Source organism: Pseudophryne corroboree, chromosome 6 (assembly GCF_028390025.1).
Source record: "Pseudophryne corroboree isolate aPseCor3 chromosome 6, aPseCor3.hap2, whole genome shotgun sequence".
Lineage (NCBI taxonomy): Eukaryota > Metazoa > Chordata > Amphibia > Anura > Myobatrachidae > Pseudophryne > Pseudophryne corroboree.
Genome location: NC_086449.1, coordinates 203,678,595 through 203,698,275, shown reverse-complemented (window position 1 = coordinate 203,698,275; position 19,681 = coordinate 203,678,595). Strand labels below are relative to the sequence as shown.

General features: G+C 49.6%; 1 protein-coding gene across 1 annotated transcript in view; it reads right to left on the bottom strand.

Annotated features, from left to right (window-relative positions):
• The window catches only part of SNRPA1 (small nuclear ribonucleoprotein polypeptide A'), a 98,439-nt gene that overhangs the window by 8,374 nt on the left and 70,384 nt on the right, over positions 1-19,681 (bottom strand). The window contains exon 4 of the mRNA XM_063925657.1: positions 18,625-18,671. Coding sequence (XP_063781727.1) covers positions 18,625-18,671 — 47 coding nt within the window. The remainder of the gene's footprint in view (positions 1-18,624; positions 18,672-19,681) is intronic.

Here is a 19,681-nt window from a genome sequence, read left to right as displayed (position 1 = left end):
GAGGGGACTGAGAAGCCTTCCTGGAATCTGCTGCCTTAGTGTTTTAACACCTGTCTCTCTCTTTTAGCTGCAGCAAGTTCAGAATTTACATTTTGAATCATGCTCTTAAAGCTATCTAACCAGTCAGGTGCCCGTGAGCTTGGCCCCTGAGGAGATAAGGAACATTGCACTCACATGAGCGACCCACGCTGAAGACGGGATAGAATTACAAGCAGCATACATAACCAAGTAAATAGACATTATGCAGGAAAACCACAGCACAGCCACTTGACCAACACCCCACACAGACCCTAGAGAGCACCTGGAGTGACACTGAGGAGCGGAACCAGCAGACAGAACACAGCAGCACAATGTGTGAAAATAAGCGTATGCAATATCAGTGCAGCGGCACTACCGCTGGCGTGCTCCCCCCTGACTATGATCCCCTGGTACCAGTTTAAACCATCTGTAACAGTGTGGGTCCTAGAGAAGCAGCGTGCATGCAGCCTTGATGATCTGCAGCAGGAAATGGCACCTTCCTGCTGCTGGTCCTGCTCCGGGAAACCCCACCCCTTGCAATGGCGCACGATCCCTCACAAGATTATACTGGCTACAAGTGTAAAACACATCAGAAATGTCTTCAACAGTCCACACAAAGCCTTAGATGACAGTGAGCACTGCAGGGCTAATAGCCCTGAGCCAGTTTCGTCCACGGCGGGCATCGCAGCTCCGGGCCCGTGACCGCCGCTTGATATGCCGCCAAACTGCATCGGGGACCCGGTGTAACACTCACCGCACCTGGTCTTCGGCATCTGTTAGAGGGTGGCGGCTAGCTGCTGGCGTGGGCACACATACTGACGATGAGTGATCAGCACCTCAGTGTCCTGTCAGCTGGGATTACGAACTATTAACCCTCAGGAGGTTGGATCGGTCCCCACCCTAAGTCCCACGAAGCAGGTAGTTTGTCTGCCAAGCAGAGCTACCTGAAAATAAAAACTAAATTAAATTTAAAGAAAAAAATCTCTGGAGATCCAGAGAAGTGCAACCGGCTCCACGGGCACATTTTTCTAAACGGAGTCTGGTAGGAGGGGCATAGAGGGGAGGAGCCAGCGCACACACACACTAAAAAGTTTTAAAGTGCCAGGCTCCAGTGGATCTGATCTATACACCATGGTACTAAAGTACAAGACCCCAGTATCCACTAGGACGCAAGAGAAACAGTGTTGCTTGCATATATAAATTCTAACTGACCCCCCCACTAGTCCGCTATATTGTTTCCAAAATCACAAAATACCTCTTTCCTGTAACATGCAGCACCCATTCTGTTACATTATTACTGGTTAGCATAATAGTGTTTACTGACCTGTGCAGAAACCTACCCCCAATTTTACCTAGCATATATAAAATAAGAATTTACTCACCGGTAATTCTATTTCTCGTAGTCCGTAGTGGATGCTGGGAACTCCGTAAGGACCATGGGGAATAGACGGGCTCCGCAGGAGACTGGGCACTCTAAAAGAAAGATTAGGTACTATCTGGTGTGCACTGGCTCCTCACTCTATGCCCCTCCTCCAGACCTCAGTTAGGGAAACTGTGCCCGGAAGAGCTGACATTACAAGGAAAGGATTTGGAATCCAGGGTAAGACTCATACCAGCCACACCAATCACACTGTACAACTTGTGATAACCATACCCAGTTAACAGTATGAACAACAACTGAGTCTCCTTTTACGAATGGCTCATAACAATAACCTTTTAGTGAAGCAATAACTATATACATGTATTGCAGAGAGTCCGCACTTGGGACGGGCGCCCAGCATCCACTACGGACTACGAGAAATAGAATTACCGGTGAGTAAATTCTTATTTTCTCTGACGTCCTAGTAGATGTTGGGAACTCCGTAAGGACCATGGGGATTATACCAAAGCTCCCAAACGGGCGGGAGAGTGCGGATGACTCTGCAGCACCGAATGAGCAAACTCAAGGTCCTCCTCAGCCAGGGTATCAAACTTGTAGAATTTAGCAACTGTGTTTGAACCCGACCAAGTAGCAGCTCGGCAAAGCTGTAAAGCCGAGACCCCTCGGGCAGCCGCCCAAGAAGAGCCCACCTTCCTTGTGGAATGGGCTTTTACTGATTTAGGATGCGGCAGTCCTTTTCAAAGCCCGGACTACGTCCAGCAACTTGGAATCCTCCAAGTCCCGAGTAGCCGCAGGCACCACAATAGGTTGGTTCAAATGAAACGCTGATACCACCTTTGGGAGAAATTGGGGACGAGTCCTCAATTCTGCCCTGTCCATATGGAAGATCAGATACAGGCTTTTACACGACAAAGCCGCCAATTCTGACACACGCCTAGCTGAAGCTAAGGCCAACAGCATGACCACCTTCCACGGGAGATACTTTAGCTCCACGGTCCTAAGTGGCTCAAACCAGTGTGATTTCAGGAAATCCAACACAACGTTAAGATCCCAAGGTGCCACTGGAGGCACAAAAGGGGGCTGAATATGCAGCACTCCCTTTACAAACGTCTGAACTTCAGGCAGTGAAGCCAGTTCTTTTTGAAAGAAAATAGAGATAGGGCCGAAATCTGGACCTTTATGGACCCCAATTTTAGGCCCATAGTCACCCCTGACTGTAGGAAGTGCAGAAATCGACCCAGCTGGAATTCCTCTGTTGGGGCCTTCCTGGCCTCACACCAAGCGACATATTTCCGCCATATGCGGTGATAATGCTTTGCTGTCACATCCTTCCTAGCTTTTATCAGCGTAGGAATCACTTCATCTGGAATGCCCTTTTCCGTTAGGATCCGGCGTTCAACCGCCATGCCGTCAAACGCAGCCGCGGTAAGTCTTGGAACAGACAGGGCCCCTGCTGTAACAGGTCCTGTCCGAGAGGCAGAGGCCATGGGTCCTCTGAGATAATTTCTTGTAGTTCTGGGTTCCAAGTTCTTCTTGGCCAATCCGGAACGATGAGTATAGTTCTTACTCCTCTCTTTCTTACTATCCTCAGTACCTTGGGTATGAGAGGAAGAGGAGGGAACACAAACAGACTGGTACACCCACGGTGTCACTAGTGCGTCCACAGCTATCGCCTGAGGGTCAGTTGACCTGGCGCAATATTTTTTTAGCTTTTTGTTGAGGCGGGACGCCATCATGTCCACCCGTGGCAGTTCCCAGCGATTTACAATCTGTGTGAAGACTTCTTGATGAAGTCCCCACTCTCCCGGGTGGAGGTCGTGCCTGCTGAGGAAGTCTGCTTCCCAGTTGTCCACTCCCGGAATGAACACTGCTGACAGTGCTAGCACGTGATTCTCCGCCCATCGAAGAATCCTTGTGGCTTCTGCCATTGCCATCCTGCTTCTCGTGCCGCCCTGGCGGTTTACATGGGCGACCGCCGTGATGTTGTCTGACTGAATCAGTACTTAGTGGTTTTGAAGCAGGGGCTCTGCTTGACTCAGGGCGTTGTAAATTGCCCTTAGTTCCAGTATATTTATGTGTAGTGAAGTCTCCAGACTTGACCACTGACCTTGGAAGTTTCTTCCCTGAGTGACTGCCCCCCATCCTCGGAGGCTTGCATCCGTGGTCACTAGGACTCAGTCCTGTATGCCGAACCTGCGGCCCTCGAAAAGATGAGCACACTGCAGCCACCACAGCAGAGACACCCTGGCCCTTGGGGACAGGGTGATCAACCGATGCATCTGAAGATGCGATCCGGACCATTTGTCCAACAGATCCCACTGAAGATCCTTGCATGGAACCTGCCGAAGGGAATTGCTTCGTAAGAAGCCACCATCTTTCCCAGGACTCGCGTGCAGTGATGCACCGACACCTGTTTTGGTTTCAGGAGGTCCCTGACCAGAGATGACAATTCCTGGGCCTTCTCCACCGGGAGAAACACCTTCTTCTGTTCTGTGTCCAGAATCATGCCCAGGAAAAGCAGACGCGTCGCAGGAATCAGCTGCGACTTTGGGATATTCAGAATCCAGCCGTGCTGTTGCAACACTTCCTGAGATAGTGCTACGCTGACCAACAACTGCTCTCTGGACCTCGCCTTTATGAGGAGATCGTCCAAGTACGGGATAATTATAACTCCCTTCTTCCGAAGGAGTATCATCATTTCGGCCATTACCTTGGTAAATACCATCGGTGCCGTGGAGAGACCAAACGGTAACGTCTGGAATTGGTAATGACAGACCTGTACCACAAACCTGAGGTATTCCTGGCGAGGTGAGTAAATGGGGACATGCAAGTAAGCATCCTTGATGTCCAGCGACACCATAAAATCCCTCTTCCTGGCTTGCAATAACCGCCCTGAGCGATTCCATTTTGAACTTGAACTTCTTTATATATGTGTTCAAGGATTTTAAATTCAGAATGGGTCTCACCGAACCGTCCGGTTTCGGTACCACAAACATTGTGGAATAGTAACCCCTTCCCTGTTGGAGGGGGACCTTGATTATCACCTGCTGGAGGTACAGCTTGTGAATTGCCGCCAGTACTACCTCCCTTTCCCTGGGAGCAGCTGGCAAGGCTGATTTGAGGTAACGGCGAGGGGGAGTCGCCTCGAACTCCAGTTTGTATCCCTGAGATACAATTTGTACAGCCCAGAGATCCACCTGTAAGCGAACCCACTGGTTGCTGAAGTTTCGGAGACGCGCCCCCACCGCACCTGGCTCCGCCTGTGGAGCCCCAACGTCATGCGGTGGACTTAGTGGAAGCAGGGGAGGATTTTTGTTCCTGGGAACTGGCTGCCTGGTGCAGCTTCTTTCCTCTACCCTTGCCTCTGGCCAGAAAGGATGCTCCTCTGACACGCTTGTCTTTCTGAGGCCGAAAGGACTGCACTTGATAATACGGTGCTTTCTTAGGCTGTGAGGAAACCCGAGGTAAAAAAGTCGACTTCCCAGCAGTTGCTGTGGATACGAGGTCCGAGAGACCGTCCCCAAACAATTCCTCACCCTTATAAGGCAAAACCTCCATGTGTTTTTTTAGAATCAGCATCACCTGTCCACTGCCGAGTCCATAATACTCTCCTGGCAGAAATGGACATTGCATTAATTCTAGATGCCAGCAGGCAAATGTCCCTCTGGGCATCCCGCATATATAAGACGACGTCTTTTATATGTTCGAGGGTTAGCAAAACAGTATCCCTGTCGAGGGAATCAATGTTGTCTGACAGGGAATCAGTCCATGCTGCTGCAGCACTACACATCCAGGCTGAAGCAATAGCAGGTCTCAGTATAGTACCTGAGTGTGTATACACAGACTTCAGGATAGCTTCCTGCTTTCTATCCGCAGGCTCCTTTAGGGCGGCCGTATCCTGAGACGGCAGTGCCACCCTTTAAGATAAGCGTGTTAGCGCCTTGTCCACCCTAGGGGATGTTTCCCAACGTAACCTATCCGTTGGCGGGAAAGGGTACGCCATCAGTAACCTCTTAGAAATCACTAGTTTCTTATCAGGGGAACCCCACGCTTCTTCACACAATTCATTTAATTCATCAGATGGGGGAAAAGTCACTGGCTGCTTTTTCTCCCCAAACATAAAACCCCTCTTGGTGGTAACCGGGTTAATGTCAGAAATGTGCAATACATCTTTCATTGCAGTAATCATGCATCGGATGGCTTTTGTAGACTGTACATTTGTCTCATCCTCATCTACACTGGAGTCAGACTCCGTGTCGACATCTGTGTCTACCATCTAAGCTAGCGGGAGTTTATGAGCCCCTGACGGCTTCTGAGTCGCCTGGGCAGGCGCGGGCTGAGACCCCGGCTGTCCCAAGGCTGCTGCGTCATCGAACCTTTTATGTAACTAGTTGACACTGTCGGTTAAGACCTTCCACATATTCATCCAATCAGGTGTCGGCCCCGTCAGGGGCGACACCACACTTATCTGCCCCTGCTCCGCCTCCACGTAACACTCATCAAACATGTCGACACAGCCTTACTGACACACCGCACACACACAGGGAATGCTCTGACTGAGGACAGGAACCCACAAAGTCCTTTGGGGAGACAGAGAGAGAGTATGCCAGCACACACCACAGCGCTATATAACACAGGGATTTACACTATAAAAAGTGATTTACCCAATAGCTGCTTAAAATAAGAATTTACTCACCGGTAATTCTATTTCTCGTAGTCCGTAGTGGATGCTGGGACTCCGTAAGGACCATGGGGAATAGCGGCTCCGCAGGAGACTGGGCACAACTAAAAGAAAGCTTTAGACTAACTGGTGTGCACTGGCTCCTCCCACTATGACCCTCCTCCAGACCTCAGTTAGGATACTGTGCCTGGAAGAGCTGACACAATAAGGAAGAATTTTGAATCCTGGGTAAGACTCATACCAGCCACACCGTATAACTCGTGATACAATACCCAGTTAACAGTATGATAACAACTGAGCCTCTCAACAGATGGCTCAACAATAACCCTTTAGTTAAACAATAACTATATACAAGTATTGCAGACAATCCGCACTTGGGATGGCGCCCAGCATCCACTACGGACTACGAGAAATAGAATTACCGGTGAGTAAATTCTTATTTTCTCTGACGTCCTATTAGATGCTGGGACTCCGTAAGGACCATGGGGATTATACCAAAGCTCCCAAACGGGCGGGAGTGCGCGGATGACTCTGCAGCACCGAATGGGCAAACTCTAGGTCCTCCTCAGCCAGGGTGTCAAACTTGTAGAATTTAGCAAATGTGTTTGACCCTGACCAAGTAGCTGCTCGGCAAAGTTGTAGAGCCGAGACCCCTCGGGCAGCCGCCCAAGAAGAGCCCACCTTCCTCGTGGAATGGGCTCTCACTGATTTAGGATGCGGCAGTCCAGCCGCAGAATGTGCAAGCTGAATCGTACTACAGATCCAGCAAGCAATAGTCTGCTTTGAAGCAGGTGCACCCAACTTGTTGGGCGCATACAGGATAAATAGCGAGTCAGTCTTTCTGACTCCAGCTGTCCTGGAAACATAAATTTTCAGGGCCCTGACTACGTCCAACAACTTGGAAGCCTCCAAGTCTTTTGTAGCCGCAGGCACCACGATAGGTTGGTTCAGATGAAAAGCTGAGACCACCTTAGGGAGAAACTGGGGACGAGTCCTCAATTCTGCCCTATCCATATGGAAAATCAGATAAGGGCTTTTACATGACACAGCCGCCAATTCTGATACACGCCTGGCCGAAGCCAAGGCCAACAACATGACCACTTTCCACGTGAGATACTTCAATTCCACGGTTGTAAGAGGCTCAAACCAATGTGACTTTAGGAAATCCAACACCACGTTGAGATCCCAAGGTGCCACTGGAGGCACAAAAGGGGGCTGAATATGCAGCACTCCCTTAACAAAAGTTTGAACTTCAGGTAGTGAAGCCAGTTCTCTCTGGAAGAAAATCGATAGAGCCGAAATCTGGACCTTAATGGAACCCAATTTTAGGCCCATAGTCACCCCTGACTGTAGGAAGTGCAGGAAACGGCCCAGCTGAAATTCCTCCGTTGGGGCCTTCCTGGCCTCACACCACGCAACATATTTTCGCCATATGCGGTGATAATGGTTTGCGGTTACTTCTTTCCTAGCTTTAATCAGCGTAGGAATGACTTCCTCCGGAATGCCCTTTTCCTTCAGGATCCGGTGTTCAACCGCCATGCCGTCAAACGCAGCCGCTGTAAGTCTTGGAACAGACAGGGCCCCTGCTGCAGCAGGTCCTGTCTGAGAGGCAGAGGCCATGGGTCCTCTGACATCATTTCTTGAAGTTCCAGGTACCAAGCTCTTCTTGGCCAATCCAGAACAATGAGTATAGTTCTTACTCCTCTTCTCCTTATTATCCTCAGTACCTTTGGTATGAGAGGAAGAGGAGGGAACACATAAACCGACCGGTACACCCACGGTGTCACTAGAGCGTCCACAGCTATCGCCTGCGGGTCTCTTGACCTGGCGCAATATCTTTCTAGCTTTTTGTTTAGGCGGGACGCCATCATGTCCACCTGTGGCCTTTCCCAATGGTTTACATTCAGTTGGAAGACTTCTGGATGAAGTCCCCACTCTCCCGGGTGGAGGTCGTGCCTGCTGAGGAAGTCTGCTTCCCAGTTGTCCACTCCCGGAATGAACACTGCTGACCGTGCTAAAAAGTGATTTTCCGCCCATCGGAGAATCCTTGTGGCTTCTGCCATCGCCGTCCTGCTTCTCGTGCCGCCCTGTCGGTTTACATGGGCGAACGCCGTGATGTTGTCTGACTGGATCAGTACCGGCTGGTTTTGAAGCATGGGTTTTGCCTGACATAGGGCATTGTAAATGCCCCTCAGCTCCAGAATATTTATGTGCAGGGAAGTCTCCTGACTTGACCATAGTCCTTGGAAGTTTCTTCCCTGTGTGACTGCCCCCCAGCCTCGAAGGCTGGCATCCGTGGTCACCAGGACCCAGTCCTGTATGCCAAATCTGTGGCCCTCTTGAAGATGAGCACTCTGCAGCCACCACAGCAGAGACACCCTGGTCCTTGGAGACAGGGTTATCAGCCGATGCATCTGAAGATGCGATCCGGACCACTTGTCCAACAGGTCCCACTGAAAGGTTCTTGCATGGAACCTGCCGAATGGAATTGCTTCGTAGGAAGCTACCATCTTTCCCAGGATCCGCGTGCAGTGATGCACCGACACTTCTTTTAGTTTTAGGAGGCCTCTGACTAGAGATGACAGCTCTTGGCCTTCTCCTCCAGGAGAAACACTTTTTTCTGTTCTGTGTCCAGAACCATCCCCAGGAACAGTAGACGTGTCGTAGGGACCAGCTGTGACTTTGGAATATTTAGAATCCAGCCGTGCTGTTGTAGCACCTCCCGAGATAGTGCTACCCCGACCAACAACTGCTCCCTGGACCTCGCCTTTATCAGGAGATCGTCCAAGTACAGGATAATTAAAACTCCCTTCTTTCGAAGGAGTATCATCATTTCGGCCATTACCTTGGTAAAGACCCTCGGAGCCGTGGATAGACCGAACGGCAACGTCTGGAATTGGTAATGACAATCCTGTACCACAAATCTGAGGTACTCCTGGTGAGGATGGTAAATGGGGACATGCAGGTAAGCATCCTTGATGTCCAGTGATACCATGTAATCCCCCTCTTCCAGGCTTGCAATAACCGCCCTGAGCGATTCCATCTTAAACTTGAATTTTTTTTTATATACGTGTTCAAGGATTTCAAATTTAAAATGGGTCTCACCGAACCGTCCGGTTTCGGTACCACAAACATTGTGGAATAGTAACCCCGTCCTTGTTGAAGTAAGGGCACCTTTACTATCACCTGCTGGGAATACAGCTTGTGAATTGCCTCTATCACTGCCTCCCTGCCTGAGGGAGTTGTTGGCAAGGCAGATTTGAGGAAACGGCGGGGGGGGAGACGTCTCGAATTCCAGCTTGTACCCCTGAGATACTACTTGAAAGATCCAGGGATCCACCAGTGAGCGAGCCCACTGATCGCTGACATTTTTGAGACGGGCCCCCACCGTACCTGGCTCCGCCTGTGGAGCCCCAGCGTCATGCGGTGGACTTAGAGGAAGCGGGGGGAGGACTTTTGCTCCTGGGAACTGGCTGTATGCTGCAGCTTTTTCCCCTCTACCTCTGGGCAGAAAGGACGCGCCTTTAACCCGCTTGCCCTTATTGGGCCGAAAGGACTGTACCTGATAATACGGTGCTTTCTTTGGCTGTGAGGGAACATGGGGTAAAAATGTAGACTTCCCAGCTGTTGCTGTGGAAACGAGGTCCGAGAGACCATCCCCGAACAACTCCCCACCCTTATAAGGCAAAACTTCCATGTGCCTTTTAGAATCTGCATCTCCTGTCCACTGCCGAGTCCATAACCCTCTCCTGGCAGAAATGGACATTGCACTAATTTTAGATGCCAGCCGGCAAATATCCCTCTGTGCATCCCTCATGTATAAGAGTGCGTCTTTAATATGCTCTACGGTTAGCAATATAGTGTCCCTGTCTAGAGTATCAATATTTTCCGACAGGGAATCTGACCACGCAGCTGCAGAACTGCACATCCATGCTGAAGCAATAGCTGGTCTCAGTATAACACCTGTGTGTGTATATACAGACTTCAGGATAGCCACCTGCTTTCTATCAGCAGGTTCCTTCAGGGCGGCCGTATCCGGAGACGGTAGAGCCACCTTCTTTGACAAGCGTGTGAGCGCTTTATCCACCCTAGGGGATGTTTCCCAACGTGACCTATCCTCTGGCGGGAAAGGGTACGCCATTAGTAACCTCTTAGAAATTACCAGTTTCTTATCGGGGGAAGCCCACGCTTCTTCACACAGTTAATTTAATTCCTCAGATGAAGGAAAAACAACTGGTAGTTTTTTCTCTCCAAACATAATACCCTTTTTTGTGGTACCTGGGGTAACATCAGAAATATGCAACACATTTTTCATTGCCTCAATCATATAACGTGGGGCCCTATTGGAAGTTACATTAGTCTCATCGTTGTCGACACTGGAGTCAGTATCCGTGTCGACATCTGTGTCTGCCATCTGAGGTAGCGGGCGTTTTAGAGCCCCTGATGGCTTTTGAGACGCCTGGGTAGGCACAGGCTGAGAAGCCGGCTGTCCCATATTTGGTATGTCGTCAAACCTTTTATGCAAGGAGTCGACACTGTCGCGTAATTCCTTCCACATAACCATCCACTCAGGTGTCGACCCCGCAGGGGGTGACATCACATTTATCGGCATCTGCTCCGCCTCCACATAAGCCTCCTCATCAAACATGTCGACACAGCCGTACCGACACACCGCACACACAGGGAATGCTCTGACAGAGGACAGGACCCCACAAAGCCCTTTGGGGAGACAGAGGGAGAGTATGCCAGCACACACCAGAGCGCTATACAACACAGGGATCCCACTATAAATGAGTGTTTTTCCCTTATAGCTGCTTATATTATATACACTGCGCCTAAATTTAGTGCCCCCCCTCTCTTTTTTACCCTTATGTAGCTTGACACTGCAGGGGAGAGCCAGGGAGCGTCCTTCCAGCGGAGCAGTGAGGGAAAAATGGCGCCAGTGTGCTGAGGGAGATAGCCCCGCCCCTTTTCCGGCGGACTTCTCCCGCTTTTTCTGGAATTCTGGCAGGGGTATTTTTACACCTATATAGCCTTCCTGACTATATATGGTGTAGATTTGCCAGCCAAGGTGTCTTATATTGCCCTCAGGGCGCCCCCCCCCCCCCAGCGCCCTGCACCCATCAGTGACCGGAGTGTGAGGTGTGCATAAGGAGCAATGGCGCACAGCTGCAGTGCTGTGCGCTACCTTGTTGAAGACAGAAGTCTTCTGCCGCCGATTTTCCGGAACACTTCTTGCTTCTGGCTCTGTAAGGGGGCCGGCGGCGCGGCTCCGGGACCGAACGATCGAGGTCGGGTCCTGTGTTCGATCCCTCTGGAGCTAATGGTGTCCAGTAGCCTAAGAAGCCCGAGCTACCTCCAGTCAGGTAGGTTCGCTTCTTCTCCCCTTAGTCCCTCGCTGCAGTGAGTCTGTTGCCAGCAGATCTCACTGTAAAATAAAAAACCTAAAATATACTTTCTTTCTAGGAGCTCAGGAGAGCCCCTAGTGTGCATCCAGCTCAGCCGGGCACAAAATTCTAACTGAGGTCTGGAGGAGGGTCATAGTGGGAGGAGCCAGTGCACACCAGTTAGTCTAAAGCTTTCTTTTAGTTGTGCCCAGTCTCCTGCGGAGCCGCTATTCCCCATGGTCCTTACGGAGTCCCAGCATCCACTTAGGACGTCAGAGAAATATCTTATTTGCGTCTAAATTTATGTGCCCCCCCCCTCTTTTACCCTTCTTGTATCAGGATACTGCAGGGGAGAGCCTGGGGAGCTGCTTCCAGTGGAGCTGTGAAGGGAAAATGGCGCTGGTGTGCTGAGGAAGAAGGCCCCGCCCCCTCAGCAGCAGGCTTCTGTCCCGCGTTTTATGTAACTTAATGGCGGGGTTTTTTACACATATACAGTTTTCAGACTGTATTGTGTGTATTTTAAGAGCCAAAAGGTATTATAATTGCTGGCCAGGGCGCTGTGCACCCTACAGTGACCGGAGTGTGTGGTGTGCTGTGGGAGCAATGGCGCACAGCTGCGGTGCTGTGCGCTACCTTAATGAAGACAGGAGTCTTCTGCCGCCGATTTCATCGCTCGTCTTCTGGCTCTGCAAGGGGGACGGCGGCGCGGCTCCGGGAACGGACGATCGAGGTCAGGCCCTGTGTTCGAACCCTCTGGAGCTAATGGTGTCCAGTAGCCTAAGAAGCACAAGCTAGCTGCAAGCAGGTAGGTTTGCTTCTCTCCCCTCAGTCCCACGTAGCAGTGAGTCTGTTGCCAGCAGATCTCACTGAAAATAAAAAACCTAACAAATACTTTCTTTTCTAGCAAGCTCAGGAGAGCCCACTAGGAGCACCCAGCTCTGGCCGGGCACAGATTCTAACTGAGGTCTGGAGGAGGGGCATAGAGGGAGGAGCCAGTGCACACCAGATAGTACCTAATCTTTCTTTTAGAGTGCCCAGTCTCCTGCGGAGCACGTCTATTCCCCATGGTCCTTACGGAGTTCCCAGCATCCACTAGGACGTCAGAGAAAAACCATGTACAGTAGCAGAGTATTTTTTTGTTTAAACAATATACAAACGTATAAATATCTCTATATGGATAGACAGTGCTAGTACCATTCACAAATATGCATTAGCTTCATGACGTTATCACATCTATGCTTAAACGAAAAGTCTACTTTTGCATTGAAAAAAGTGCACAAGATACACTTTGCTCATCATCTGATGCCTTTTATAGGTAGTATTTCCATGTTTTCATTTCAATTTGGATAAAATTATGTCAAATTAGAAAACAACAAGTGTGTCATGACAGAAAATAAGAATTTACTTACCGATAATTCTATTTCTCGTAGTCCGTAGTGGATGCTGGGGACTCCGTTAGGACCATGGGGTTTAGCGGCTCCGCAGGAGACAGGGCACAATAATAAAAGCTTTAGGATCAGGTGGTGTGCACTGGCTCCTCCCCCTATGACCCTCCTCCAAGCCTCAGTTAGGATACTGTGCCCGGACGAGCGTGCATAATAAGGAAGGATATTGAATCCCGGGTAAGACTCATACCAGCCACACCAATCACACCGTACAACCTGTGATCTGAACCCAGTTAACAGTATGATAACAACGAAGGAGCCTCTGAAAAGATGGCTCACAACAAGAATAACCCGATTTTTGTAACAATAACTATGTACAGGTATTGCAGACAATCCGCACTTGGGATGGGCGCCCAGCATCCACTACGGACTACGAGAAATAGAATTATCGGTAAGTAAATTCTTATTTTCTCTGACGTCCTAGTGGATGCTGGGAACTCCGTAAGGACCATGGGGATTATACCAAAGCTCCCAAACGGGCGGGAGAGTGCGGATGACTCTGCAGCACCGAATGAGAGAACTCCAGGTCCTCCTCAGCCAGGGTGTGCCCCTGACCAAGTAGCAGCTCGGCAAAGTTGTAAAGCCGAGACCCCTCGGGCAGCCGCCCAAGATGAGCCCACTTCCTTGTGGAATGGGCTTTTACTGATTTTGGCTGTGGCAAGCCTGCCACAGAATGTGCAAGCTGAATTGTACTACAAATCCAGCGAGCAATCGTCTGCTTAGAAGCAGGAACACCCATCTTGTTGGGTGCATACAGGCTAAACAGCGAGTCAGATTTTCTGACTCCAGTCGTCCTGGAAACATATATTTTCAGGGCCCTGACAACGTCAAGTAACTTGGAGTCCTCCAAGTCCCTAGTAGCCGCAGGTACCACAATAGGTTGGTTCATGTGAAAAACAGAAAACACCTTAAGGAGAAATTGAGGACGAGTCCTCAATTCTGCCCTGTCAGAATGAAAAATTAAGTAAGGGCTTTTATATGATAAAGCCGCCCATTCTGACACACGCCTGGCTGAAGCCAGGGCTAATAGAATCTTCACCTTCCATGTGAAATATTTTAATTCCACAGTGGTGAGTGGATCAAACCAATGTGACTTTAGGAAACTCAAAACATTGAAATCCCAAGGTGCCACTGGGGGCACAAAAGGAGGCTGTATATGCAGTACCCCTTTTACAAACGTCTGAACTTCAGGCACTGAAGCCAGTTCTTTCTGGAAGAAATTTGACAGGGTCGAAATTTGAACCTTAATGGACCCTAATTTTAGGCCCATAGACAGTCCTGTTTTCAGGAAATGTAGGAAACGACCCAGTTGGAATTCCTCTGTAAGGACCTTCTTGGCCTCACACCACGCAACATATTTTCGCCAAATGCGGTGAAAATGTTTTGCGGTTACATCCTTCCTGGCTTCGACCAGGGTAGGGATGACTTCATCTGGAATGCCCTTTCAGGATCCGGCGTTCAACTGCCATGCCGTCAAACGCAGCCGCGGTAAGTCTTGGAATAGACAAGGCCCCTGCTGGAGCAGGTCCTTTCTTAAAGGTAGAGGCCACGGTTCTTCCGTGAGCATCTCTTGAAGTTCCGGGTACCAAGTCCTTCTTGACCCATCCGGAACCACGAGTATCGTTCTTACTCATCTCCTTCTTATGATTCTCAGTACTTTTGGTATGAGATGCATAGGAGGGAACACATACCCTGACTGGTACACCCACAGTGCTACCAGAGCGTCCACCGCTATTGCCTGAGGGTCCCTTGACCTGGCGCAATATTTGTCTAGTTTTTTGTTCAGGCGGGACGCCATCATGTCCACCTTTGGTTTTTCCCAACGGTTTACAATCATGTGGAAGACTTCCCGCTGAAGTCCCCACTCTCCCGGGTGGAGGTTATGCCTGCTGAGGAAGTTTGCTTCCCAGTTTTCCACTCCCGGAATTAACACTGCTGAGAGTGTTATCACACGATTTTTCGCCCAGCGAAGAATCCTTGCAGTTTCTGCCATTTCCCTCCTGCTTCATGTGCCGCCCTGTCTGTTTACGTGGGCGACTGCCGTGATGTTGTCCCACTGGATCAATACCGGCTGACCTTGAAGCAGAGGTCTTGCTAAGCTTAGAGCCTTGTAAATTGCCCTTAGCTCCAGTATATTTATGTGGAGAGAAGTCTCCAGACTTGATCACACTCCCTGGAAATTTTTTCCTTGTGTGACTGCTCCCCAGCCACTCAGGCTGGCATCCGTGGTCACCAGGACCCAGTCCTGAATGTCGAATCTGCGGCCCTTTCATAGATGAGCACTCTGCAGCCACCGCAGAAGAAAACACCCTTGTCCTTGGAGACAGGGTTGTCCGCTGATGCATCTGAAGATGCGATCCGGACCATTTTCCCAGCAGATTCCACTGAAAGGTTCTTGCGTGAAATCTACCGAATGGGATCGCTTTGTAAGAAACCACCATTTTTCACAGGACCCTTGTGCAATGATGCACTGATACTTTTCCTGGTTTTAGGAGGTTCCTGACTAGCTCGGATAACTCCCTGGTCTTCTTCTCCGGGAGAAAACATCCTTTTCTGGACTGTGTCCAGAATCATTCCTAGGAACATTAGACGTGTCGTCGGAAAAAGCTGCGATTTTGGAATATTTAGAATCCACTCGTGCTGTCGTAGAACTACTTGAGATAGTGCTACTCCGACCGCCAACTGTTCTCTGGACCTTGCCCTTATCAGGAAAGCGTCCATATTTCTTTTAGGAAGAATCATCATTTCGGCCATTACCATGGTAAAGACCCGGGGTGCCGTGGACAATCCAAACGGCAGCGTCTGAACTGATAGTGACAGTTCTGTACCACGAACCTGAGATACCCTTGGTGAGAAGGGCAAAATTTGGACATGTAGGTAAGCGTCCCTGATATCCAGTGACACCATATCGTCCTGGTTCGCTATCACTGCTCTGAGTGACTCCATCTTGATTTGAACCCTTGTATGTAATTGTTCAAATCTTTTAGATCTCACCGAGCCGTTTGGCTTCAGTACCACAATATAGTGTGGAATAATACCCCTTCCCTTGTTGTAGGAGGGGTACTTTGATTATCACCTGCTGGGAATACAGCCTGTGAATTTTTTTCCAATACTGCCTCCCTGTCGGAGGGAGACGTTGGTAAAGCAGACTTCAGGAACTTGTGAGGGGAAGACGTCTCAAATTTCCAATGTACACCTGGGATACTACGTGTAGGATCCAGGAGTCCACTTGCGAGTGAGCCCACTGCGTGCTGAAACTCTTGAGATGACCCCCCACCGCACCTGAGTCCGCTTGTATGGCCCCAGCGTCATGCTGCGGACTTGGCAGAAGCTGTGGAGGACTTCTGTTCCTGGGAATGGGCTGCCTGCTGCAGTCTTCTTCCCTTTCCTCTAACCCTGGGCAGATATGACTGGCCTTTTGCCCGCCTGCCTTTATGGGTACGAAAGGACTGAGACTAAAAAGACTGTGTCCTTTTCTGCTGAGATGTGACTTGGGGTAACAAAAGTGGATTTTCCAGCTGTTGCCATGGCCACCAGGTCCGATGGACCGCCCCTTTATACGGCAATACTTCCATGTGCCGTCTGGAATCTGCATCACCTGACCACTGTCGTGTCTATAAACATCGTCTGGCAGATATGGACATCACATCTACTCTTGATGCCAGAATGCAAATATCCCTCTGCGCATCTCGCATATATAGAAATGCATCCTTAAAATGCTCTATAGTCAATAAAATATTGTTCCTGTCAAGGGTATCAATATTTTCAGTCAGGAAATCCGACCAAGCCCCCCCAGCGCTGCACATCTAGGCTGAGGCGATTGCTGGTCGTAGTATAACACCAGTATGTGTGTATATACTTTTTAGGATATTTTTCAGCTTCCTATCAGCTGGCTCTTTGAGGGCGGCCGTATCTGGAGACGGTAACGCCACTTGTTTTTATAAGCGTGTGAGCGCCTTATCCACCCTAAGGTGTGTTTCCCAACTCGCCCTCACTTCTGGCGGGAAAGGGTATACCTCCAATAATTTTCTATCGGAGGAAACCCACGTATCATCACACACTTTAATTTATCTGATTCAGGAAAAACTACAAGTAGATTATTCCCACCCTACATAATACCCTTATTTGTGGTACTTGTAGTATCAGAAATATGTAACACCTCCTTCATTGCCCTTAACATGTAACGTGTGGCCCTAAAGGAAAATACGTTTGTTTCTTCACCGTCGACACTGAAGTCAGTGTCCATGTCTGTGTCTGTGTCGACCAACTGAGGTAAATGGGCGTTTTTACAAGCCCCTGACGGTGTCTGAGACGCCTGGACAGGTACTAATTTGTTTGCCGGCCGTCTCATGTCGTCAACCGACCTTGCATCGTGTTGACATTATCACGTGATTCCTAAATAAGCCATCCATTCCGGTGTCGACTCCCTAGAGAGTGACATCACCAATACAGGCAATTTGCTCCGCCTCCTCACCAACATCGTCCTCCTACATGTCGACACACACGTACCGACACACAGCACACACACAGGGAATGCTCTGATAGAGGACAGGACCCCACTAGCCCTTTGGGGAGACAGAGGGAGAGTTTGCCAGCACACACCAAAAACGCTATAATTATACAGGGACAACCCCTTATACAAGTGTTTTCCCTTATAGCATTTTCACATATGTAATCATATCGCCAAATAAGTGCCCCCCCTCTCTGTTTTAACCCTGTTTCTGTAGTGCAGTGCAGGGGAGGGCCTGGGAGCCTTCCTCACAGCAGAGCTGAGCAGGAAAATGGCGCCGTGTGCTGAGGAGAATAGGCCCCGCCCCCTAAAACGGCGGGCTCTTCTCCCGGAGTTTGTGAGATCTGGCAGGGGTTAAATACATCCATATAGCCTCAAGGGCTATATGTGATGTATTTTAGCCATAAAAAAGGTATAATACATTGCTGCCCAGGGCGCCCCCCCCAGCGCCCTGCACCCTCAGTGACCGCTGGTATGAAGTGTGCTGACAACAATGGCGCACAGCTGCAGTGCTGTGCGCTACCTTATGAAGACTGAAAGTCTTCTGCCGCCTGTTTCTGGACCTCTTCAACTTCGGCATCTGCAAGGGGGGTCGGCGGCACGGCTCCGGGACGAACCCCAGGGTGAGACCTGTGTTCCGACTCCCTCTGGAGCTAATGGTGTCCAGTAGCCTAAGAAGCAAATCCATCCTGCACGCAGGTGAGTTTACTTCTCTCCCCTAAGTCCCTCGTAGCAGTAAGCCTGTTGCCAGCAGGACTCACTGAAAATAAAAAACCTAACTTAAACTTTTATTCTAAGCAGCTCAGGAGAGCCACCTAGATTGCACCCTTCTCGGCCGGGCACAAAGATCTAACTGAGGCTTGGAGGAGGGTCATAGGGGGAGGAGCCAGTGCACACCACCTGATCCTAAAGCTTTTATTATTGTGCCCTGTCTCCTGCGGAGCCGCTAAACCCCATGGTCCTGACGGAGTCCCCAGCATCCACTTAGGACGTTAGAGAAAGCAAAGCAAAAAAGACCAAGTTGTCCACTATAGGCCACCATCATCACTAGTGGAGCGGTCAGATATGGATAGCACACAGAGATTGGGAACATCTAATCGCTACTCCCACTACTCCAAATCCCCCTGACAAGTAATCACCAGAAATTTAACAAGTGTGTTCTCATAATACAGTACAAGCAGTTTGTAGTGTATGTTACTTACCAGAGATAGGTGAGATTTTTAAGTGTTGACAGATTATCCAGATCACCCTGAAAATGTAAGCACAGTTAGAAGCCAAAATGAGGAAAGGGATCTAGGAGTCACTATTTCAGTCGATTTAAAAAATGGGCAAGCAATGTAACAAAGCAATGAGGAAGGCTAGTCAGATGCTCGGTTGCATAAGGAGAGGAATCAGCAGCACAAAGAAAAGATAAGAATTTACTCACCGGTAATTCTATTTCTCGTAGTCCGTAGTGGATGCTGGGAACTCCGTAAGGACCATGGGGAATAGCGGGCTCCGAAGGAGGCTGGGCACTCTAGAAAGATTTATGACTACCTGGTGTGCACTGGCTCCTCCCACTATGACCCTCCTCCAAGCCTCAGTTAGGACACTGTGCCCGGACGAGCTGACATAATAAGGAAGGATTTTGAATCCCGGGTAAGACTCATACCAGCCACACCAATCACACCGTACAACTCGTGATACTATATCCAGTTTGACAGTATGAAAACAACTGAGCCTCTCAACAGATGGCTCAACAATAACCCTTTAGTTAGCAATAACTATTTACAAGTATTGCAGACAATCCGCACTTGGGATGGGCGCCCAGCATCCACTACGGACTACGAGAAATAGAATTACCGGTGAGTAAATTCTTATTTTCTCTGACGTCCTAGTGGATGCTGGGAACTCCGTAAGGACCATGGGGATTATACCAAAGCTCCCAAACGGGCGGGAGAGTGCGGATGACTCTGCAGCACCGAATGAGAGAACTCCAGGTCCTCCTCAGCTAGGGTATCAAATTTGTAGAATTTTGAAAACGTGTTTGCCCCTGACCAAGTAGCTGCTCGGCAAAGTTGTAAAGCCGAGACCCCTCGGGCAGCCGCCCAAGATGAGCCCACCTTCCTTGTGGAATGGGCATTTACAGATTTTGGCTGTGGCAGGCCTGCCACAGAATGTGCAAGCTGAATTGTACTACAAATCCAGCGAGCAATAGTCTGCTTAGAAGCAGGAGCACCCAGCTTGTTGGGTGCATACAGGATAAACAGCGAGTCAGAT